General features: G+C 39.7%; 1 protein-coding gene across 1 annotated transcript in view; it reads right to left on the minus strand.

Moving 5' to 3' along the window:
• The window catches only part of SKOR2 (SKI family transcriptional corepressor 2), a 46,310-nt gene that overhangs the window by 13,958 nt on the left and 8,715 nt on the right, over positions 1 to 23,637 (minus strand). The window contains exons 5-7 of the mRNA XM_036245165.1: positions 12,787 to 12,852; positions 12,309 to 12,407; positions 2,186 to 2,253 (exon numbers count right to left, since the gene is read on the minus strand). Of these exons, the coding sequence (XP_036101058.1) occupies positions 2,186 to 2,253; positions 12,309 to 12,407; positions 12,787 to 12,852 (233 nt within the window). The remainder of the gene's footprint in view (positions 1 to 2,185; positions 2,254 to 12,308; positions 12,408 to 12,786; positions 12,853 to 23,637) is intronic.

A 23,637-nucleotide genomic window follows, 5' to 3' on the forward strand; every position in this document is an offset into this window, starting at 1 on the left:
GGTCTGAAATTTTTATATCACTCTACCTTCAATTCTATACTTAAATTCTTCCTTTGACAAAGAAAACAAGAAGTATATTCACAGCAAGTAATTACTACTTTTTATTGTCAAAAGCTAAGAATAATAGTAGGTATATTTTTTTAGTCCCTGTGGAGATTAGTTATCCATCAATCAAGAAAATCCATTTAAGCCCTGGCTGGTGTTGTTCAGTGGTTGAACGGTGGCCCACAAACCCAAGGGCCGAAAGTTTGATTCCCAGTCAAGGGCATGAATGTGGGTTGCAGGTTCCATCCCTGGCCCCTGTTGGGGCAAGTGTGGGAGGCAAACGATGGATGCATCTCTCTCACATCGATGTTTCTCTCCCTCTCCTGTCCTCCTTTCCACTCTCTCTGAAAAATCAATGGAAAAAATATCCTTGGGTGAGGGTTAACAAGAAGAAGAAGAAGAAGAAGAAGAAGAAGAAGAAGAAGAAGAAGAAGAAGAAGAAGAAGAAGAAGAAGAAGAAGGAGAAGAAGGAGAAGAAGGAGAAGAAGAAGAAGAGCAGCAGCCACCGCCGCTGCCCAGCTGGTGTGGCTCAGTGGCTGAGTGTCAACCCATGCACCAAGAGGTCACCGGTTCGATTCCTGGTCAGGACACATGCCCAGGATGTGGGCCAGATCCCCAGAGGGGGGCGTGCAGGAGGCGGCCAATCAATGTTCTCTCTCATCAATGTTTCTATCTCTCCCTCTCCCTTCCTCTCTCTCTAAAATCAATAAAGAAAAAAAAAATCTATTAAAGAAAAGGAGGAGGAGAAGGAGGGGGAGGGGGAAAAGAAGATCTGTTTGCTTTCAGTGAATTTAGTGCAAAAATACTAACACAAACAGAAACAGAACAGAGTTGGGGCAGGGGGCATCAACAGAAATTAAGATTTTATTCAAGAGGCATTTTACATTGAGGTGGTTTCCAGAACAGAACTGCGAATCAGCACTTGAGATTAAGGAAAACCCCAGCAGGGCTGTTAAGAATGACAAGGGGCACTTTTAACAGAGCCAAGAACGGGGAGAAACATGAAGCACGAATGTTTTTTTTAAATGACTTTGAGCAATCTCCATTAACACAAGCGTGGTTTCTTCCATGCAGAAAGCAAAGATTAATAACCATCTTTCTTAAATAGTCTTGACAGAGAGCTAGATTATCTGTCTCTTTAGACAAGACAGGCAGGTATGCAAAGACACATGCATAATGGCATAGGGATAACGTAGACCAGCTCAGAAATCCCTAGCATCCCAAATGGTAACAACCATGCAGTGACTAATACTGAGGACCAGCGTCCGTCTTTATCTAAGTGATTAAAAATATCTTACAACAATCTGGGGAAGGGGCAGGGAGGGAAGGGGAGGGGGGAATCAGTGGGGGAAAAAGGAGAAACATCTGTAACAAAAATTAATCAATAATAAAAAAAGAAAAATAAATAAATTAAAAGTATATATATCTTACAAGTACTGAGCAAAAATCATTTCCCCATCTTACTCCTGAAAAGGAGGAAGCTGGGGAGACTGCTACTAGTGACTATTGCCAGATGTCTCTGCAGGGGGACAAAGGGCAAGGGATTCAGAAGGAAAACAAAAAGAAAAAGAAAAAGAAAACCCATTACATTTATTTAACACACACCTTCCTGTTGCCCTGTTTCTGTATAAATAGATCTTAGTGTCCACTTTTAGAGATGATTAGGATAGAGTAACACCCTTTGTTTGGAAATAATTCTTTTCTTTTCCTCATCCTTCAAGTGAATTTAATTGATTAATTGTATTTACACTTAGTTCTATTGACTGTGGAGTCTGGCTCAGGTCTGGATAGTGAAAGGGGGAAGGGTGGGGGAGGAGGGGGAAGACAATGGCCCTTCAGTGAGTTTCTGGTGCACCCGGCACTGAGTTTGGAAGTTTGCACAGTGGAAGATGATGCAGGTACCTCTGGTTCGCCCACAGAGACAATGTACACATCTGTCTATTAACACATGGTAGGTAGTTACATCCTGAGGAAGCGTACTGACACATCTGTTTATCCTGTATCTAAGTAAATCTCTTGGTAATTAGCATGGAAACCAGCTGAGAAGTAAGTGGACCAAAGGCTTTCTCAGCAAAAATATGAAGAGTTTTGAAATAAGCCTATCTAGTTGCCTTTCTTCTTAAGTAGAAATGCAACTTACAATTTGTAACTGTTGCACCATTTCTTCTCGGTAGGCTAGTTCCCTTTTCATCTGATCCTGAAAATTATCTAGTAGGAGAGAAATAGAGAAAGAAATTAATTAAAGTGCAAAATCTATTTTTTGCATATTCAGTAAAAATATTACTGACAATCTCACAGAAAACCCCTTCCCATTTTTGGCATTTAAAAAAAGTAAATAACACGGTTGTTTTGAAGGAATGTTTTCAAGACTCTATTATGTCATCAAAATAGACAGTAAACTTTGAGAGGGTAAGGTCACAGTATCTCATAATGCATATAGTACCATTCATTCCTTGCATATGATCACTCTCAGGAATGTCTGGTGCAATCATGTTTTCTAACCTTTGCACACTTGAGCAAGTCACAGATATTGAGAGCTTCCACTATCATCAGAAGTCCATAGGGAGTGAGAGGGTGAAGCTCAGATCACAGGGAATGTGGACCCATGTACACGAAATGCCATCTGGGTGATAAAGTGTGGGTCCATTAGACGTGGCCACTTGGCTTCACTGCAGCTCACCTTACTCCCGAATAGAGTGCTAATGGTACTCTGGCCTGACTGCCAACCTGCACATTTTACCTCCCTGTATTAGCCTTATTTTATGGTCCTTCTTGGGCCTGGCAGGGTTCTATAGACCCTTTATGTGAAAAGGGGGGAGTTTAAGAGGTATTGTTATGCAAACTATCTTTGCCATGCTACATATTGATCATTATTTATTGCATTTATGGAAAGAAATGACTTCCATGTACATATCATGTTGTTGCATTTTCTAGATGTGATCTCTTAAAAAGTATAGACTTTCCCTGGCTGGTTTGGCTCGGCGGTTAGAACGTCAGCCCACGGACCAAAGAGTCGCGGGTTTGATTCTGGTCAAGGGCTCATACCTCGGTTGTGGTTCGGTCCCCAGCCCTGGTTGCCTGGTCAGGGCTGTGTGGGGAGGCAACCAATTGATGTGTCTCTCTCACATTGATTTCTCCCCCACCCCAACTCTATTTGAAGATCTGTGGAAAAATATCCTCAGGTGAGGATTAAAAAAAAAAGTGTAGACTTGGCTAACTGCCTTTCTCTGTTTTAAATGAGAAATTAACACAATTTCTTATTGAATCTGTGGTGGGTAGTCAGTCAGCAGTGTAAAGAAACCAGAAACACTATCATCATCTTTTCCCCTCCTATACATTCTACCTCCATCCTCTCCTCTCTTTGCCATTGTTACCTCCCAAAGCAATAGCTTCCCAGCTGAGCATCTGGTTTACAGTCCCTCCTCCAAATCCCTTTCATTCTCCTGTTTAAAAAGCTGTGATGGCTTCCCATTGCTTTTAAAATTATGAATCCTTTACTACTCATGAGATGCTGGGTACTTAGACATTAAAAACATTGTTCTTTTATTTTATTGACTTCTACATTTATGTACTATTTGAATTCCTTTCCCAATCTCAAACACATATCTATCCATCTATTATTTATTTTTAAAAACTTTTTAAAGAGAAGCTTTAGGTTCACAACAAAATTAAGAGCAAGGTACAGAAATTTCCTATCTACCCCTGTGCCCACACATACATAGTCTCCACAATGATCAACATCACCGACCAGAGTGGTACATTTGTTATCAAGGATGACACATCATAATCCTCCAAAGTCCATAGTCTGCATTAAGGTTCATTTTTGGAGTTGTACATTCTATGGGTTTGGGCAAATGTATAGTTACATCATTATAATATCAGAGAGAGCAGTTTTACTGCCCTAAAATCCCTTGGGCTCTCCCTACTCATCCATTTTCTCCACCTTACTCCTGGCAACCATTGATGTTTTTATTGTCTCCACAGTTTTGCCTTTTACAATGTGTTATTTTTTATAAAGACCCAATCCTTATTTTCACCTCTGAATTTGGTGCGAAAGGTATTGTTCTACAGGTAAGTATGTGGTTCAATGCAATGGATAAGAAAGAAGCCCTCCCTCCCTTGGGGAGTTAAGAGGGGGGAAATGCCTGAGCAGAGACGAGGAGAACAGCATTTTACACAGAGAAACGGGAGGAGGAAAGGGGAACAGCAGTCAGTTGGTTGCCTACAGTAGAGGGGGAAGAGAAAACCTCCTGTACCCCGTGACTCTCCAAACTCCTCTCCAGCCCCCACATGTATTGTTCTCCAGCCTCTTGTGTTTGCCACTGCTGTGGTTTTGTCCTCACAACAAACGGCTCCCTTTTCTAAAGTCCAGCTGAAATGTCATCACTTCCAGAGTTTTCTGATTCTTCTGCCCCCTCCTGCCAGACAAAATTAGTCATCCTTCTCTTGTACTCCTCCAATACTCTGTACACACCTTTATTAATGCATCCCTAATACATACGATGATTAGTTGTTCTGTATCTGTCTCCCAGTTAACCAGTGAATTCTTGGGAGGGCAGTAAGGTAACCTTGAGCCACTTAAAAATTCCAAAGCCCACCACTGTGCTTGGCACCCAGCAGGGGCTGGTCAACGAAGGAGGCACTGAAGTACCCACCGGACGCCTGGATTCTGCCACAGACAGTAATTACTCCACTCTGGGGGCTCAAGCCTTTATGTGAGCAAACAAGGCTATGGACGATGTGCTCCGTAGGTCTGTTCTGGTCTCGTGCTCTGAGATTTGGTGACAAGGTAAACTGGTTTGGTTGGGCCCCAAGCACCCAGTTCTGTCTTTCCTGTACTGGGCAAGGGCAAGTGGGTGATTTCGATTTACACTGATAGCAATGAGGAGTGAGGTACTGTGTGAGGGGCTGGCACTCACCCACCACCTCAGGATGCTGTTACGGCTTGGGCACAGGGCAACAGGGAACCAGCACTGTACAAACTGCTCTGGTTCCAGTACCACTGGCCCTGTACCTGGGGCCTGAATGCTTCTAGGAAGCTCAATGTGTTTTCCAGACACGAGAACATATCCCAAGCAGGTCTCTCTCTGTGAAGGACAGACTGTCCTCTGAGGCTCCATTGGTTAGGTTCCTCTTTCTCTCTAGGGTTCTGAGGTGCTTCTGACCAGGGTGGTAAATGGAGATGAATTAGGAATGAGGGGACTCCTGAAGCTGACCTGGCGAGGGCACCTCCCTGGAATCCCAGTGGATCATGAGAGCAATTCAGAGTGGAATAGTGATAATAATCCTTGCTTAATCCATGCTTTCACTTTATGAGGGTATACTTAATATAATTATTTAATTTAAAATAAAAGAAAAAATGAAGCCACTAAAATGTTAGGAAAAAATGGTGCGTATTTTATAAGATTGGGATAGGGAAGAATATTAAAGACAAAAACCAAAAAGGGAAAGACTAATATATTTGATTAAACAAAAATTGTAAACGTTGGTATGACAATAAACTACAAGCAAATTAAACTCTCACGACCCAAAACACCATAGTCAACATTTAAAGGTAATTGATACAAATAAAAGAACATTTGCACATGACACAAAATTAATGTTTTAGTATATAAAGAGTTCATATAAACCAATAGGAAAATGAACACATCAAAAGAAATATAAGGAGAGAACATAAAGAGCTTTCATAAAAATACAAATGGATGACAGACATGAAAAGTGTTCCACACCCCTAGCAATGAAAGAAAAGGAAATAATGTGAGGTACCGTCTTTTTCCATTTAAGTGGGCAAAAATGAAGAGATATGTGGTTTTCCAAGGATGGGAGTATAAATTAGTACAGCCTTTATGGAAAGTAATTTGAAATTATGTATCAAGAGCTTTAAATTTTTCATATTCTTTCACACAGCAGTTCTTTTAGAAGTTTATCTGAAGGAAATAGATATGGATATGTGTAAAGATTTAGTTACGATGATGTCCATCATCTAAAGTTGAATAAACTCTAATGTCCAGCATAAGAGTTCATTTCTGACCCATGTGTATAATGCAAGAGGCTCACATTAAGTGTAAACAAAGAGGCCAAGAAATGGTGTGAATACATTTCATTTTGTTAAAGAAACAGGATTTAACATGTGTTAAAAAGATTGAAGCTTCAAAATGTTAACATTGATTGTCTCTAAGTGATAAGATTATGGGTGATTTTGTTTTTCTTCCCTTTGTATTTCTGTATATTTAAGATTTTCTGCAAACAAGCATGCGTATAACTTTTTTCTTTTTCTTCTCTTTTTGAGAGAGATTTGTTGTTCCACTCATTTATGCATTCCGTGGTTGATTCTTGTATATGCCCTGACCAGGGATTGAACCTGCAACCTTGACATATGGGGACACTGTTCTAACCAACTGAGCTACCTGGCCAAAGCACTATAATTTTTGAGTTATAAAGACTGCTAATTGGCAAAAGGGGGAGAAATAAACTGAAAGTTTGGCTATGTTCTAAAGGTTAATGAAGGCACAATTTAACTGAAGATAAAAAAAAAAAATCATTAAGCCAATTTCTCTAATGAGAACCACTTAGAACCCAGCTATTTTAGGAAACTGATAGTGTAAAAGGAGGGAGCAGAGAAAAGCACTGAAGTGCAGTCTGCCAGCTAGCACGGGGCAAAGGCTGTGCTCTGTTAACGTGCACAGTTTGAAAAGCCAAAGGGTTTTTCTAAACAATAATAAAAAAATATCCAGCCTGCATTCCTGGGACCATACGGTACATCTGGTTTACCGGGTAGATTCCCACCCATCAAGCAACAGGCTTTGGGACTCATTTTGTTTACATCGTCTTCATTTTGTTATCATTGGTTTTAAACAACTATTGAGACTTCTGATCTGTACAGTGTTTTGGAATTCTGCCATCTCTCCTTCTCCAGAGAATGCTACAAAAAGAGAAAGGAAGGATGGAAACCAATGAAGATAGAATAAATCCAGTAACAGCCACAGGTGAAAGACAGGGTAAGCATATTTAGGTAGATGAAATATATTTTGTTTTTAATATAAAAAGCAACCTTAATAGAAACTTGAAAGAGTCATTCGTTATAAGAATCTAAGATGCCATCATGGTCAAAATCTACTATTTAAGTTTTTCCTAAAGCCCAAGTCATCAGGCCGTGCCTGTCATAACCAACGGGCATTTCCAATAGCTCTCTCAAGTGGCACAAATTTGTGATCAGAACAGCAAATCCCAGGACTCAACTCAGGAGCCCTCATAATTTCCTTATACAACAGCAGTGATCCAATATCATCCTTCATTGTCAGTTTTAATCTCTTTGAATAAGATGCCAAAATTTATATCAACCATTTACTGAGAATGTATTATATGCCCACAATCTGCTAGGTGCTGCATGGACAGCAACAGAGCACCCTTTCCTGACCTATTTACAAGGCTGTGGGGAAGAAGAGGGTAGCATGTGTGAAACAATCAGAGAGGAGTCAACATAAAATACCCATGGAACTAGAAATAAACAAGTAGGACCTCAGCAAAGAGTGCCTACTGCAAAAATGGGAAGGCTTCCTGGAGGTGGCAGAACTTGAACTGTGTCCGGAATGATGAGGAGTTCCTAGACCAGGGAGGTGCTCCGGACTAGAGAAACCCAGCATGCAGAGGTGGAAAGCAAAGAGAAAGAGCAGTCTGCAGGGTAACTGGAGCTGAGCAGGGGGAGAAGTAGAAATAAGACTGGAGAGGCAGGGTGGGCCAATTATGGAGAGTTTTGAGAGTCAGTCTGGAGTTAAAATAGATACTATATAATCAGCAGCAAGGAATCACTATAGCTTCTTGAGCGGAAGACCTGAAGCCAAAGGTAGAGTTTTAGGAAGATTGGGCTAATGGTAGCAACCAGAAAGGGTTAGAGTGGGGGACAGGAGGTGAGGACCCAGCAATGTCGTAGGAGGGAGAGTGAGGGCCTTCTCCATTCATAACCTCATCCAGCAACCCTTTAGCACAGTGGTTCTCAACCTTCCTAATGCTGCGACCTTTTGATACAGTTCTTCATGTTGTGGTGACCCCTAACCATAAAATTATTTTTGTTGCTGCCCTGGCCGGTTTGGCTCAGCGGTTAGAGCATCAGCCTGTGGACCAGAGAGTCCCGGGTTCAGTTCCTGCTAGGGGCACGTACCAAAAAAAAAAAATATTTTTGTTGCTACTTCATAACTGTAATTTTGCTACTGTTATGTCTTAGGTGACCCCCATGAAAGGGTCGTTCAACCCCCAAAGCGGTTGCGACCCACAGGTTGAGAACCACTGCTAGCAGGTCCCAGGTTTAGGGGTAGGCTCCAAGGTTATGCTGATGGCTGGCGGGAAGAGAATGAATGAAAAACTACAGCAAAGGAAAAATGCTATAATAAAAAGAGGGTATTGCAGGAGAAGGGAGGAAGAAGAGACAGTTCGCAAAGGAAGGTCACACAATGTGGCAGCAAAAATGACTTTGGGATTTACAGCTGCAAACATGATCTAACTAGCCACTAGTGGGGGAGGTGGAACGGTGGCATGTTGGGGGTAAGTTCTCTAATCATTTACTCCTGTCCAGCTTAACGTGACTGTCACTGCAGGACATTTGACCAGCTCTCCTATTGTCATCACAATGTGCCTTTGATAAGGGTGAACTCTTCCTCATCCATTTCCTCCCAATACTTATTTCCATATTTCCACCCAATTCTAGATTACATTTCTCCCACCTTCCCTCACAGAGCCTGCTCTGCCTCTCGGCTCCTGTCCTGTCCAGTTTTTTAGCTAAACGCATCGTCGGGTATTAAGCCAAATTTCACTGCCTGTTCTACCCTCAATAATTACAGCCCAATAAATCTCTAGAAATTCTGGCTTCTGATATCAGCTGGTTTACTATAAAGTCGCAGCCTTCTAAGTAGCCAATTTTAAAACGGACTGTGGTAGCAACAACTCACGTGACTATGCAGCAGTCTCTGTGCTCAACATTGTATAAATTTCACTCATGTCATTGGTTCAGCAACCCCATGAGGTAGCTAGTAGCACTGTTTTACCGTCAAAAGGAACTTAGGCGACTTGTGTAAGGTTACTCTGTGGGGTAGTTGGTGTCCAAATCAGGGGCCCTTGCTACTAACCACTGTGCTTCTCTGCCTCTGCCCGAGTGGGAAATGCCTGTTGGCCCTGCTGTTTCAGCTTCTGCCCTCCTCCCTGTATTTCCCCATCAGGGTTTTGCAGAGTAATTATGGAGAGCAACTCTGGAAGCCTCCCTCCCAGCAAGAGGAGACACTTGCTTGTCCTTCCTCCTCCTCTCAATTTCTGCCTCCACAAATATAGAAGCTTGCTTTCTCCTCCTTCTCTTCTTTCTCTTCCTCTTCCTCCTGCTGCTCTTCCTCCTTCTCCTAATCTTTATCCTTACCTTTATTTATTTCTCTGGTCCTCCTTAACCCTCATAACCACAAGAATCCCAAGAGAAACTCAGAAATCTGGACCCATTTTAGAAATGCTTTGCCAGAGCTCAGTGCTAATCATCTCTTCCTCCTCCTGCTTAGTTATTCCCATTATCACCGCAGCTGACATCACTGAGCACTTGTCCTGTGCTAGGGATGTGCACAGCCCTTCACATGGGTCCTCTCATTTACGCTCTCATCTTCCTACGAGACAGGAATTGGCTGGCCCATTTTGTCGTGTCCAAGGTCCTGCAATCAGGAAGTAGCAGAGCCCCTCTTGAAGGCAGTATAGCTGAACTCAGATCTGGTCGATTTTTGAGCCTGGATTCCGAACTGTCACATGCGACAGCTTAGCCTGGGCCCCCAGTGTTCTGAGTGAACTGGATTTTACATGGTGTGACTATGAGTGTCTGTCCACCTCCTAGTAAAAAGCCCTGTAAAACCTTGGCCCGGATTCCTGTATGCTTCCTTCTCATACAGCTTTGCGAAGTTCTGTTTTGCCCTTTCTGTCTGAGTGAACCTCACTCGTCTGCCAGCCCCACGCCTCTCACGTTTAGTTAACCAGCAGGCAATGCACATTTGCTATTTCATTGGTGTGAAATCAACTGCCTCTTTGCGGTGTGTCTCAACCACGCATTATTCAAACTTGAGTGCACACACCACTTCCTTGGTCAGTGGAGTACAGTGCAGATGAAAAAGAGGAAAAATTTTTGTTGCTGTTTAATTGAAGTGTTTCATATATGTGGTAGTCACAGGGGATTCATTTTAATTCAGATAAAAGGCTGAATCAAAACTGGCCAGCTGTACTATAACATTCTAACTTTAAAATATATATATATAGAAACGTGTACACGTTGTATACAGTAGAACAGTTAATAAGAAAAATGATTATTAATTTGTTCGAATGATTAATTAGCTTGTATTAATGGGATCAATTATGGCTACACTGGCTGCAGGGAAGGTAGGGGGGCACTTTAGGGAATTGGATGGGACTTCAACCCGCTCTCCCAGATCTAAAAGCAGGGATTTGCAAACTTGACAATTAGATAAACATCAGCTTATAGGGGAAGCTAATCATTCAATGTTTGCTCAGTTCTGCAAGGAATTGTGCAGCCTTTCTTAAGATACAGTTTTAGAAACCAGAGAACTCTGGATCCTTGGGAAGCATCTGCTTGTTAAGGTTTCAAAGGTATTTCTAATATATTTCTCTTTTTCTTGAAGCTCCAAATGTCATGATGTTCCTAATACACTGTCAAAAGCTGTTGGCCATTCTCCTCCAGCCAATCTTATTTTAAGCCTCGGCAGGTATTCTCCAAATTCAAAATACTAAAGTACTGTAAGCTCCAACCCTCCCTCGAGGTACTAAGAGATCACACACATGGCAGACCCTGTTATGCTCTGTGATCAGAGCTCTTTCCCTTCGTGCATCCTCTTTGCTTTTACTTAGCTAAGTGTTCTGGTAGAACTCAACCTGACATGTTACCAGGAACCTAGTATCATTCAAAGAGGCTATCCGAGAGGACACGTCCTTTAGTTGTGTTGATGATTACACTGAAGAAGCCCTGGTGAATGCAAACCTTCATGCCGATATTATTAAAACTGTCACAGTTCCTGGGAAATCTTCCATATGTTGGTCTAGGTCTCTGGCACAGAAATTGCCAATATACGTTCTGTGGTGCCCAGATTAATAAACAAGGGAGATGCTGACATTCTAAAAAAGCATCTCAGCAAAATTAATATTAAATTTACATAATTTATTTTTTATTTTTTTTAATTTTTTTTTTTATCCTCACCCGAGGACATTTTTCCATTTTTTGTTCAGATAGAGTGGGAGGGAGAGAGAGGAACAGAGAGAGAGAGAAACATCGATGTGAAAGGAACACATCGAGTGGCTGCCACCCGCACGACCGACCAGGGCCGGGGACAAACTGCAACCGAGGTACATGCCCTTAGCGGGAACCGAACCCGGGTCTCTCAGGACCACAGGCCAACGCTCTAACCGCTGAGCCAAACCGGCCAGGGCAAGTTTACATAATTTAAAATATAAGTGTACATACTATTTTCTTTGACACTTTCTCTGGAGAGAAGACTATGACTAAGTAGAACTCCAAAGGCTTGAAAAAAACACTACTGTTGATGTATTTGTCCAAATGTGACCCAGACTGGGGCTGGTGAATTTTAGAGATCTGGACACCTATACAAAGTCTGAAATTCCAGGATGCTGGCAGTATAACCCATAGTTTTTATACTAAATATCTCCTGCCACCAAAGTTGGAATGGAATTTTAACATTAAATATGGATGGAGAACCTAAAACTACTAAAATTATATCAATCAATAAAACAAATGTATACATTGAATTGTTAAATTTTAAATCTTCATATTTGTGCATATTTCAAACACCAAGCAGCTCTCCAGCTAACACAATCTAAGAATAAAAATTAATTGTTCTTTTGTTTTTTCTACCTGAGAGGATAAAAATACCTGAGTAATTTTTTTAAAAAAATATACAATCTAATGATTTCTGAACATTTAAATACACCTACACATTTAATGGTATATTTGCATACATATTTTAAATATACACAGTACATACACAGAGATACACATAAACCAGTACAATAAATACTGAAGGTTCTTCTAAGAAATTTCATTTGTGAGCTGATTCAAAGCACAAATAACACACTAAAACTTCCTAATATTGAGACGGAGATCACAGGAAGACTGAGTGGCACTTTACACAGTTGTTTAATACTCAGAAGCATATTCTTTAGCCTAATAACAGAAATATCATCAAATTTCATAATGCAATGAAATAAAAGTGATTTCTTACTGAATACTGGGAAAGATGTATTTCCTTTTAACACTTGGAATTCTTGTTCTAGTCGTCTCCGTAAATCTATTTGTTCAAATAAAACCTTCTGAAGTTCTTCTAATAAAGAAAAAAAGAAGAGTCATTTTACTAATCTTTACAAATAACTCTCTAGAGAACTGTTATATATGGCAATTTATTATTATAAGACGAAATATTTTACCAGTTTAAAAAGTGTTGCATAGACATAGGATAGATTTTGTGCAGAAATCCATGAATATAAATCAATGTAATATATTATTTTAAAGTATTATATTACAGTGTCATGTATTGATTGATATGTATGCATTAATCTCAATTATATCCACCCAATGGTCCATATATTATTCATATGTTGCTTGTCAAGCTTAAAATACGGTGCAGAACAAAAATATCCTCCTATTATCTCTATAATCTTTTAAAGCTAAGAGAAGTTCCACAGAATCAAACTTTTCTTTACCTTTCCCCATATTTTCTACATCCTTTTTGAGTGAATGAGGTGAATTCGTTTCTTGTGTGTGTTCACCTTTAAAAAAAAAAAGGAGAAAAAAATATTAATGTTGTATAGGCTATTTTCTGAAAGTTTTTCTCTTCATTTTGCTTCAATATCTACAAAAGAGCTGATTATTTACTGTGACTTGAAAGCGGAAGTCCTCAGGACCAAATGTCCTTATTTGCTCCTCTACAATTCCCGCGAAGCATGGGGGAGCTAGGGAAAACGAGGGCACAGTCTAGGAGTCTCCGAGGGCAGCTGCATAGAAGTAGATTCCCGAAGTCAGTCCTCCTCCCCGCCCCCATCACTATCCCTCCTTTCCAATGGAGATAATTGCTAGAATGGGCAAGAGAGGAGGTTGAGCAGTCAACATTTCTGTGAGAAATCCAATCACGGCCCTGGCCTGTTTGGCTCAGCGGTTGAGCGTCCGCCTGCGCACCAGAGAGTCCCGGGTTTGGTTCCCACGAGGGGCACATACCACACACACACACACACACACACACACACACACACACACACACACAAAATCCAATCAGAGTGCTTCTCCCTTCAGAAGTGAAGAAGTCTGCTGACTATTGGAAGGCCCTCAAAACCGTGGAAGTAGAAGCCTCCTGCCATCTGGAGCCACCCCAATTTGGGGCGGTGAACAAGAAGTGGGAGGAGGCTTTAGTTGTCCTGGGGAGAGAATTTACAAGCCTGGAGCAATTTCCTAATAAGTGATAGTATTTATTTATTTATTTATTTATGTATTTATGTATTTATTTGTTTGTTTGTTTACTTTTTTGGTAGGTGCCCCTAGCGGGAACTGAACCCGGGACTCTCTGGTCCATAGGCCGATGCTCCAACCGCTGAGCCAAACAGACCAGGGTGACATTTATTTATTTTTAGTTAACTTAAAACAGATGTGAAATAGTTATCTTATATTACTTTGTGATCTTCACATGCTTGCTGATAGTTTAACTACTTGCGTTTAACCAATAAAAAGTATATTGTGAGTAAAGGTTTGATTGTTTTTCTTACCTATTTTGCTTATGTGCTAACCAGAATGATGGCAAGCTAAAAAAATGTATTTATCTACAGTCATAAATTGTCTATATAATCCAGAAAATATCAATAAACCAAAGAAATCCAATCACTCAGCTAATCAGAATTTCTGTTTGCTATCTGAAACTATCCATATAATGTAATAAGTTTTCTAAAGCGGTGTGGCAGTACAGACAAAAGTGCTGTGCGGTTTCATGGGATCTGTCTCCCCAGGGTAGCTCCCCGTGTCCCTAGAGCTGTTTGCTTACTTGCCTACCTCACCCTCTAAGTGGCGTGATGCTTGGAGGTAAGGCTCTGTCTTTCCTGCATAGCACAGTGCTGCACACATAACAGGTATTCAATACAGTATTTGCAGTTGTCCCTGAAAGGAAACCCAGGAGGTTGTAAATTCTAAATTATAGCACGAGCCAGAATGCATCATTTCAATTCTCTCCTCACTATTTATTCATTTCTCCTCCTCAGCAAGAAATGGAATATAATGGCCCCAGGCACTTGTAGGAATACTGGGAGATTTCACTACCAAGGTAAAAATTCCTGCAAAGAGGGAGACAGAATTTCTACCCAAAGCAGTGGGAAGACAGAAAAGTATCAAGGACAGGAAAATCCTTAACATGAAATTATAAATGGCGATTCTGCATTCTACCTGAAGACTGTTGGGAGTATGTGTGTGCAGGTATGTGTGTATGAAACGTTTACGCATTGAACTGATTAATGTGTGCAGGTAGGTGTATTTATGTAAATACACACATGTAAATATAATCTATGCAAATATTCCTACACATGTGCATTGTTGTAAGAAGGTGCTTTCCTACTCCCCATCATTAGCACAAGAGTATCTTTGGCATCCATGAGTTCCTTAATGGCTGGCATTTTTCTACTACCTAGATCATACTTGCACACACTCATTCCCACTCTCATCTTGGACATAACCTCTCTCTATAGGCTTTTGAACATTTATACGTTGACTTTCTTCTCCATATAATAAAATATAATTAAATACCTGTGAAGCATTCTAAAAATAGACCTCAATGTAATTCCTATAAAATACTACTATCTAAAAGAAGAGTAACATGAAAGTGGATAACAAATCATAAACCAGGAATAATGGTATTTTGAGATGAAAATTAATGCATGTTACATGCAGTGTTGACTGTTTGCTCTAGTCTCAATTAACCAGTTAAACGCGTACACGTTTCATATTCATAATGAGTCTGACCAAGAGAAGAAACAAGGATGAAAGCTCCTCTGCATCCATTTACAGGGCTTAATAAAATCTGATCATTCTATAAGTCTCCCACCACTCAAAACTCAATTTAAATGAGATAGTTTGTTTCTCAATAGGCAACTCTAGATGCCAAGTCCTTTTCACATTTTAGACCAGATTCTTTTTTGCTGCAATAGTGTATTTTGTGGACTGTTTGTCTTACATTACATTTCAATTAGATAATTAAATTTAAAATTAGAATATGATATGTTAAAATGCGTTTCTTTTCCACTTCACAATTAGGAGGCTCACATAGGTATAAAACCATTAAACAAATGGTTAGTAAATGGAAACTACATTAACCACAGGCAAAGCTACTGATGACATTAATAATAAGCTTTTCTTTTCATCAGCTTTGTGGAGGTTCTTTAATATTTTACATCAGTGTCTATTTCAAAGAGATATTTTACTCCAACTTCTGGGTAAAACCTGCCAATTTCCGAGCTTAGATCCAAATGGTTCACATACAAAGGGTTTTTAAAATTAGTTAAATGCTGGGTAAATAAGGAGCACAGACGCATCAGCTGCCTTTTGTGTATCTGGACCGTTGCCTTTTGTATATTACTAATCTGTAAAAACCAGATTGTTAATGGTGGTTAAAAATGACCGCTGGGAACCCGGATATATTTGTTCACTATTACTGCTAATGTTTTCCATCTGGTTAACAAAAACCAGCAGTCTAATACTAGATTAAACAAATGAGATTTGGTTGACAACGAGCTTCCAATTTTTATAAATATTCCATCAGGTTAAATGCATTTTACTTTTCCAAAATTAATGAATGGCTTTGGAGATACCCTAAATTTAAAATGCTTACTTTTCTTTCCACTATATTCCCCCTTTTAAAAGTCACAAAAGGTGGGCTGGGGGTGGGGCATAGTGATTTTAATTGGGTAGAGTTATAGGAGAGAAAATATAAACTGGAAGGAATTTTGGAAGCCTGGTCTAAAATATGTCTTAAGTCACACTGTAAAAGTAGACAGGTGGCAATGGATAATTACGGCAAAAAGTGCATCCTGTGGACTGATGTGACCGGCAGCTGACGCTCAGGGCTGTGCCTACACCAGCACTCCACAAGTGCACATTCTCCACACGTTCAATGGAACCTGCATTGTCGCCAGTCAATCCTGCTCGCCCCGGAGGGTAGAAGCAGTGACATGTCACATCAGAGAAACTTCATCTCTGCCAAATGCAGTAGAGACCAGAGAACCAGGAATCACATGGTCCCTGCTTCCCTGGTTTCTCCAGGTTCCTCCAGCACCAGGTGGTCCCATACTCCAGGTGAATATTCCATCCTACCCTTGGTTCTACCCTCACACCGCCATCAGAAAATGGAAGTACAAGAAGGACGGATGTGAGAATATGCCACACTGAAGCAGACAAGAGCAATAAATATCAGATGAGAGGACTGGAGTATCTAAAGGGAGGAAAAACCCCGAAAACCAGCCAATATATTCATCAGCACCACCTTTCAAAGCACAAGGATAATTACCTTCTCTTAGATGTCATGGCACACCTCTGCTCAAGAACCTGCAATGGCTCCCATGGTCTACACCCAGAATCCACTTTAAATCCCTCCCCCCACCTCAAGCCTTCAGGTTCTCTCATAACCTTGTCCCGTTGGCTGAGCTGAACCTTTTCTATCAATAAGCACAAACCCTTTATTCTAACTGGGCCTTTATTTCTCATATCTGCTGGCTCTACCTTACATTGTCCTCTTGCCTAAGGTGCCCACACCCCTCTTCCCCCCAGTCCCTCCAAAATCAGAATGTCACCCCAGTCTCATTGCTTCCGGAAAGCCTTTCCCATTTTCTGCAAATGCAGCTGACCCATTCCTTCCTGGGCTGAAGTTCTAGGTGCTGATTGTCTTTACTCTGCCACTTGGTACCCAATAGCTTGGTCTTTTACAACGGATGCAAGTCTAGTCTCCCCCAGCCAGAACATCTGCTTTCTGCGGGCAGGAAGATCCAGGCAACCCCCATCACCTCTTCCCCAGGGATGGGTACAAATACTTTCCACACATACCATTTACACTTAATTCAATCTGGTTTGTGAAAGAAATACACAGCAATGCCAATGCAAATCCCTGTCATAAAGGGTCCTTAAGTACACACTCATTCCTGAAAAAGCACACTTTGATACACGTGTATATTCTAAGGCTTACTTTATATTCTCAGTTTCCTGGGAAAGTGTGTGATGTTTCGATTTTTATACCTAACTGACATTCTGAAATTTCTTTCAGAGATAAACAAAACCATAGCACTCAATTTTAACCAAGACATGAAAATATGAATGTATATGTCTGCAGTCGCTTGCAACAGAAAATCTACCTGGCATTTTTAGAGCTTATTTAATTTTAAGAGCCAAATGAGTAGTCAGATGATGTGTTCTGTTGGTGGACATGGGACAGGAGGAAAAGCTGATTAAATAGGTACTACTGTTCTCACAAGTATCAATGATCTCACTTATTTGTGGTAATAATGAACAAAATAAGCTGACGAACAAAACAGATTTAGAGACCTGGAAGTAGGGAACAGACTGACAGCCCTCAGAAGGAAGGCAGGTGGGGGGCGGGAAGAGAACTGATATGCACACATGCACAACCAATGGACGCAGACAACAGTGTGATGAAGGCAGGGGAGGGGTGGGAGAGGGGAGAAGGGTGTCAATGGGGGAAAGGGAGGGACATCTGTAATACTTTCAACAATAAAGATACATTTAAAAAAATGATATTACTGTTCTCAAGCTAAACTCAAATTCAATACATAAGATCATTTAAATGTTGTATACTGGATGTGTATAGGATACACTAAGTATATAGGGTACAATATGAAATTTGGATGAAGAGAACAAACTTTGGCATTCATCTATCCCTTCCATGAAAATACATTCTCTCTCCTTCCCTCTCCTTTCATCCCTACTTGGTCTCCTACTCCTTGTCTTGGCTGTTTCCTGTTCAATTCTCTCTTGAGCTCATAACCTGCATTCAGAGGCACTGCCCCAGCCAGCAACCCCAGGGGCTAGCAAATTGCTTATCACTGAAAGGTCCTCTATGTTCCCCCAGGACTGCTGCTGACAACACTTGATGGAAAACATTTGGAGAAAATATTTCCTTTCATAGAAAGAAAGTGTGATATTTAATTGCACACTCAAGGATAAATTTAGTCAATGAAACTATTTTGGTTTGGGGCTATGTCTATGTATGAGATACACTTGTACTCTAATGCTGGGGTGAAGAATAAGAACTTTCAGTCAAACATCCAGATGTTTCCATAGATGGTGGGGACTCGCGTGTTACCTAATGTGCTCTGGTGCAGGCAGGCAGGCCCTGCATGACCAGGCTACAGTTTCTGCCCACGGTTCCCAGTGCATCGTCATGCTGCCCACTCCTCTCCCAACAGCCTCTGCCCAGAGCCTGGCTTCTGTTGAACAGAGACTCCATTTATAACATTTAATTCCAAAATAAACTCTGAATTTTAATAATGAATCTTAGTTTTATAATCTGGCCTTAATTTAGACTTTCTGGAATTTTTATTTTCCTTTTCCCTCACAGTTCATCTTACAATTTGGATGGGGTCAAAGTTAATCTACAGTTAGTATAACTAGGACATTTCACGATAACCAAAATTTTAGCACAACATATGGTTTAGAGAGGTTTTTAAGAACCCTTTGCATTAAAGCATTAAAAAAAATCAATTACACAGAAAGCAAGGTTAAATAATTTTCTCCTCTATCAGTGGGACATGGACTTCTGCTAATTTCTTGGTGTTAAATTGTACATTAAACTTTTCCCCTTGACATTTGGCACTTTGCTGAGATCACAGAAGAGGAAAAAAAAAATCAATACCACTGGGGAAGGTATGCTAGAGAATGAACTAACTAAATATTAACTCCATTAGCGAAAAAAAAAGGAGTGAGAGCAACATTAGGACTGGTGGGTTTACAGTAAACTAAGAAGTATAGCATATTTTACAGTTCATGAGCAACATTTACTGTGAGTTACAAACGCATTGCTTCTTGAATCAGTATATCAAATATCTTTGATTAGTGAATCTTGAATTCATTTAGAAGTCTCTTGAGTTTTAGGACTTGTGTTGTCAATTCACACCATTTAATTTTTTTCCCCAGAGGGATTTTCATCCTCCTCCATCTCCTTGAGTTTCATATAAAATATTTAAAATCATAAGAAGGGACATTTTTCATAAATAGAAAGAAACATCTGACAAGTGCAGATTATGTAATTTTGAATACATATATTAAAAGACCTCAAAATTCATTACTCAAAAATGTCAGTAGTAATCAGAAGTGGGAGGTTTTATCAAATTTTATAACTGGATAAACTGAGACACAAAGTAGTTAAAGGGCTTACCCAAAGTCATTTAGTGAGAGAGTTAAAACTCAGATCCACTAGTCTGTGCTTTTTAGAATTTTTCTTCTTCTTTTCCTTTTTTTATTTTTTATTTTTATTTTTATTTTATCCTCACCCCAGGATATTTTTCCATTGATTTTCAGACAGAGTGGGAGGAAGGGAAGGAAGCAAGAAGAGAAAGAGAGAACAACATCGATGTGAGAGCGACACATTGATTGGTTGCCTCCTGCACAACCCCACTCAGGGCCAAGGATGGAACCGCAATCAAGGTACATGCCCTTGACTGGACTCAAACCTGTGACTCCCTGGTCCATGGGCTGATGCTCTAACTGTTGAGCCAAACCGGCCAGGGCTTCTTTTCCCTTTTTTTTTTTTTTTAAATCTTAAGCGTGTTCTAGAATAGAGTGGAATAATAAATCAGTGTGCCTCATCTGCTATATATTCATGAGAAGTGTAACTGCTTCTTACTATTCTCAGAAATCCATCCATAGCATATTAAGTACACTAGAGAATCATACCAGTGAAAATCAAATTGATTTTAAAACTTCTACATATATAACAAGATGCAGCCATGCTCAGAGTCCAATGGTGCTGGCATTTCTACAATGAAGGGGACTGAAATCGGGGATGACTCCACTTTACGTGATTTCCTTGACCTGCCATAGCTTTGAGCTGTCTCACCAGCTTACCCAACCGCATTCAATTTCAAATCACTTAACTTCACTAAAGTCATTTAAAACAGATATGCAAAACTTAGCTTGGGACTGCAAGAAAATGCTGCCATTTATATTTTTGAATAGGTAATATTTTGACCAAATTCCCATCTCCCTAATCTATATTACTTGGCTTTAAGCCATGGGTCTAATTTTAAGAAGACCTAGAGATGAAAGTTCTACTGGCTTCCAGGGTCTATGGGCTGCTGAAAAACTTCATGTTTGGTCCCTTTAATTATACAGAAATACCATATCTGCTGTGTGCAAGGTTAATGACCATTAACAGGGAGGTTTTTAAAAAATCATTTAAAAATGTAATCTCCCTGAAATTGCTGAAAAGTAACTGATACCAATAAGGCTGAAAGGTTGAAGGGAGGCTAAACTTAATTAAGATGATAAACTAAAAAATCAACTGGAACTAAGTACTGTTGCTAAACAGATTTTATTGTAGGGATCAATTAAGGCAAGTATCTATCATTTAAAGATATGTCTATAACCTTACTTGTTTAGAGAAAGGTGATAGGAATGTCTTCATAAACTACCATTATAATTGCCTGGGAGGGAAAATTAACATAAAAATCAAAAACTGCATGCTGACTTATCAGGTAGTTTGAAAAAAAAAACAACACAACATTTCATTCTTTTATATTATACTGCACTTATACCAAAATAAAATACTGCTATTTTCTAACAACAGTGATTGAAGTGAACATTGGCTGAAGCACATTTGGTTACATAAATCTTATTGGACGGTATTTTGTGTAGACCAGGATTATAGTATTCATGCTGCATTACAGCTGGTCTCTCCCCCACCTTTTGATTAGAAGCGACTTGAGAGCAGGGACTGGTGTTGATTCTCTCTCTGAATCCCCAAGCCCAGTAAAGTACATAACACACAGCAAGAATTCTGTAATATTTTGGGAGTAATTGAGTAAATAAACAAATAAATGCTATCATGTACATGTGGAAGTTAACAGTTGTTACATGGAGAGAAATAACTCCATTCACAAATAGAGTGTCCTGGGTAGAGCATTCTGCTACTACCTCCCCAAAGCAGCTAACCACAGTGTGCATAATATCTTTGGCTCATCTGGATTTTTGGCACTTTGCTAAATGAATAGATTTTTGGAGTCTGACCACAAGTAAATATATTAATACCAAAACATAGGCCAATTGGGTGCCCACTCTGGATTTTCTAGAGTATGCATTCCAACATGAAGACCATCAACTGGTCTTTGCTACAGCAAGGACAGCTGAAGGCACGCACGTCTTACAGCAAACCAAACTCCTTAACACTTTCTGATGTTTACATCATCTCCACATTCTCAGCCAAGAAACCATAGGCTGAAGTTCTTGTGACCCAAGATTCCAAGACAAATTTAACAAAATATATTCTTTACCCGAACATTTGTTTATTTCAATAATGCTTTCAATTCTTCCATGTCCCACCTGTTTCCCATTTAATACAGGATAATAATGCAATATAATCTACCACCTATATACTTCCCTGAATAATGTGAGAATGAAATTGCAATATGGAAAATCAATATGGAATAACTTTCTCTGGGAATTTGTCTCAAATTAATTATTGTGAGGAAGGGACTAGTAATATATCAGCGGCATGACTGGGTGTTATTACTAACATAACTATTGACTGTACTGCTCAGAGCTCCAGGTACTGTGGAAATGTTATGTGAACACTGATCCTGACTATAGTTTACATCCTTCCTTTTGGCATTTGCATTTCTGTCTGAATATCAAACGACAGTGGATTCTGTGGTTTTTGTCCATTCTGGCTATCATCCTTGGGATTCTGATGGCTTTTCAGGGTTTACTGAACTTACTAAGTGTGGGGGAACCAAACCCCTTCCAAGGCCAGGAGGAGCTTGTTTTCAAATGAAACCAGCCTAGCCATCCAAATCAGGGGCTGATGAAGAACAGAAATTCAGTTTCTAACAAATCTACAGAGACTATTAATATACACAAAATGAAAAGACTGTAACTCTGAGAAGGAATCAGTATGTTCAAGTACATTTAGATTTCTAATGGGTAGGCATATTTGTTGAAATATTAACTTAAAAATTTTATAAGAATTATGAATGCTAGCTGTTACTGCAATGTAGAAAATTAAAGTTCCTAAAAAGAGATGATTTCAGATTGAATTTGGATTTTCTCATTAAATCTATGGAAATTTTAAAATTTAACAATTTAAACATCAAGTTATCCCATAGTTTTGTACAAATTATTGCTAGTTCTTGTAAAGCTATGTACATTATACATCTTTTATAGAATATTTTATAAAATTTTATTTTTATTTCCTTCAAAATTTGTACCCAAATATAGTAAGAGTTATGATTTCTGGTTTAGTTAAATGAAATATAAGGTCTATTGTAAATTATTCTCTAAATGTGTACTTTATATTAAATACATGTATATTATATTTTGAACTTTATTATCTCCAATAACCAACTTCCAAATAAAAACCTCTGAACTTAGGCAGTCAAAAACAACCTTAAAATTAATGCATATAGCCCTGGCCGGTTTGGCTCAGCGGTTAGAGCATCGGCCTGCGGTCCAGAGAGACCCGGGTTCAGTTCCCGCTAAGGGCACGTACCTCGGTTGCAGTTTGTCCCCCGCCCTGGCTGGTCGTGCGGGTGGCAGCCACTCGATGTGTCCCTTCACATCGATGTTTCTCTCTCTCTCTCTTCCTCTTTCTCCCTCCCACCCTATCTTAACAAAAAAGTGGAAAAAAGTCCTCTGGTGAGGATAAAAAAAATTAACGCATATAAATTATAAAGAGCTAATTTTAACAAGCAACACTAAATTAAAATCTAAAGTAGTGAATGCTTCCTGGCTGGTGTGGCTCAGTGGATTGAACATCCTCTCATGGACTGAGAAGTCCTGGTTCAATATCCAGTCAGGGCACATGCCTGGGTTGTGGGCTCGATCCCCAGCAGAGGGTGTGCAGGAGGCAGCCGCTCGATGTTTCTCTCTCACATCGATGTCTCTATCTCTCTCTCTCCCTCTCTTTCTAAAAAAAAAAAGAAAAACAAAACAAAACACACAGCACACAAAAAACCCTAGATTAGTGAATGAGAAGTGGAGTTTATATCCTGCCTCTAAATGGATTACATTATTTTAAAAATACAAAGTCACTGCTACATGCAAGTTTTCTTATGTTTTCGGACTTTAAGCTTCATGGGACCTCCTACAAAATAAGGTCATACATAAAATAAAAGCAAACCAAATAAAAATTACCCCAAAAGTTATGTATTGACAGTGCCACTAGGATGCGACATCGCTGTCAAACTCTCTGAGCTTTGTCTATATTGGTAGAGAGGAAGGAGACTTTTTTATTTATTTTTTTTTTGTTTTTGTTTTTTATCCTCACCCGAGGACATTTTTCCATTTTTTGTTCAGGTAGAGTG

Source organism: Molossus molossus, unplaced genomic scaffold (genome assembly GCF_014108415.1).
Source record: "Molossus molossus isolate mMolMol1 unplaced genomic scaffold, mMolMol1.p scaffold_m16_p_6, whole genome shotgun sequence".
Classification (NCBI taxonomy): domain Eukaryota; kingdom Metazoa; phylum Chordata; class Mammalia; order Chiroptera; family Molossidae; genus Molossus; species Molossus molossus.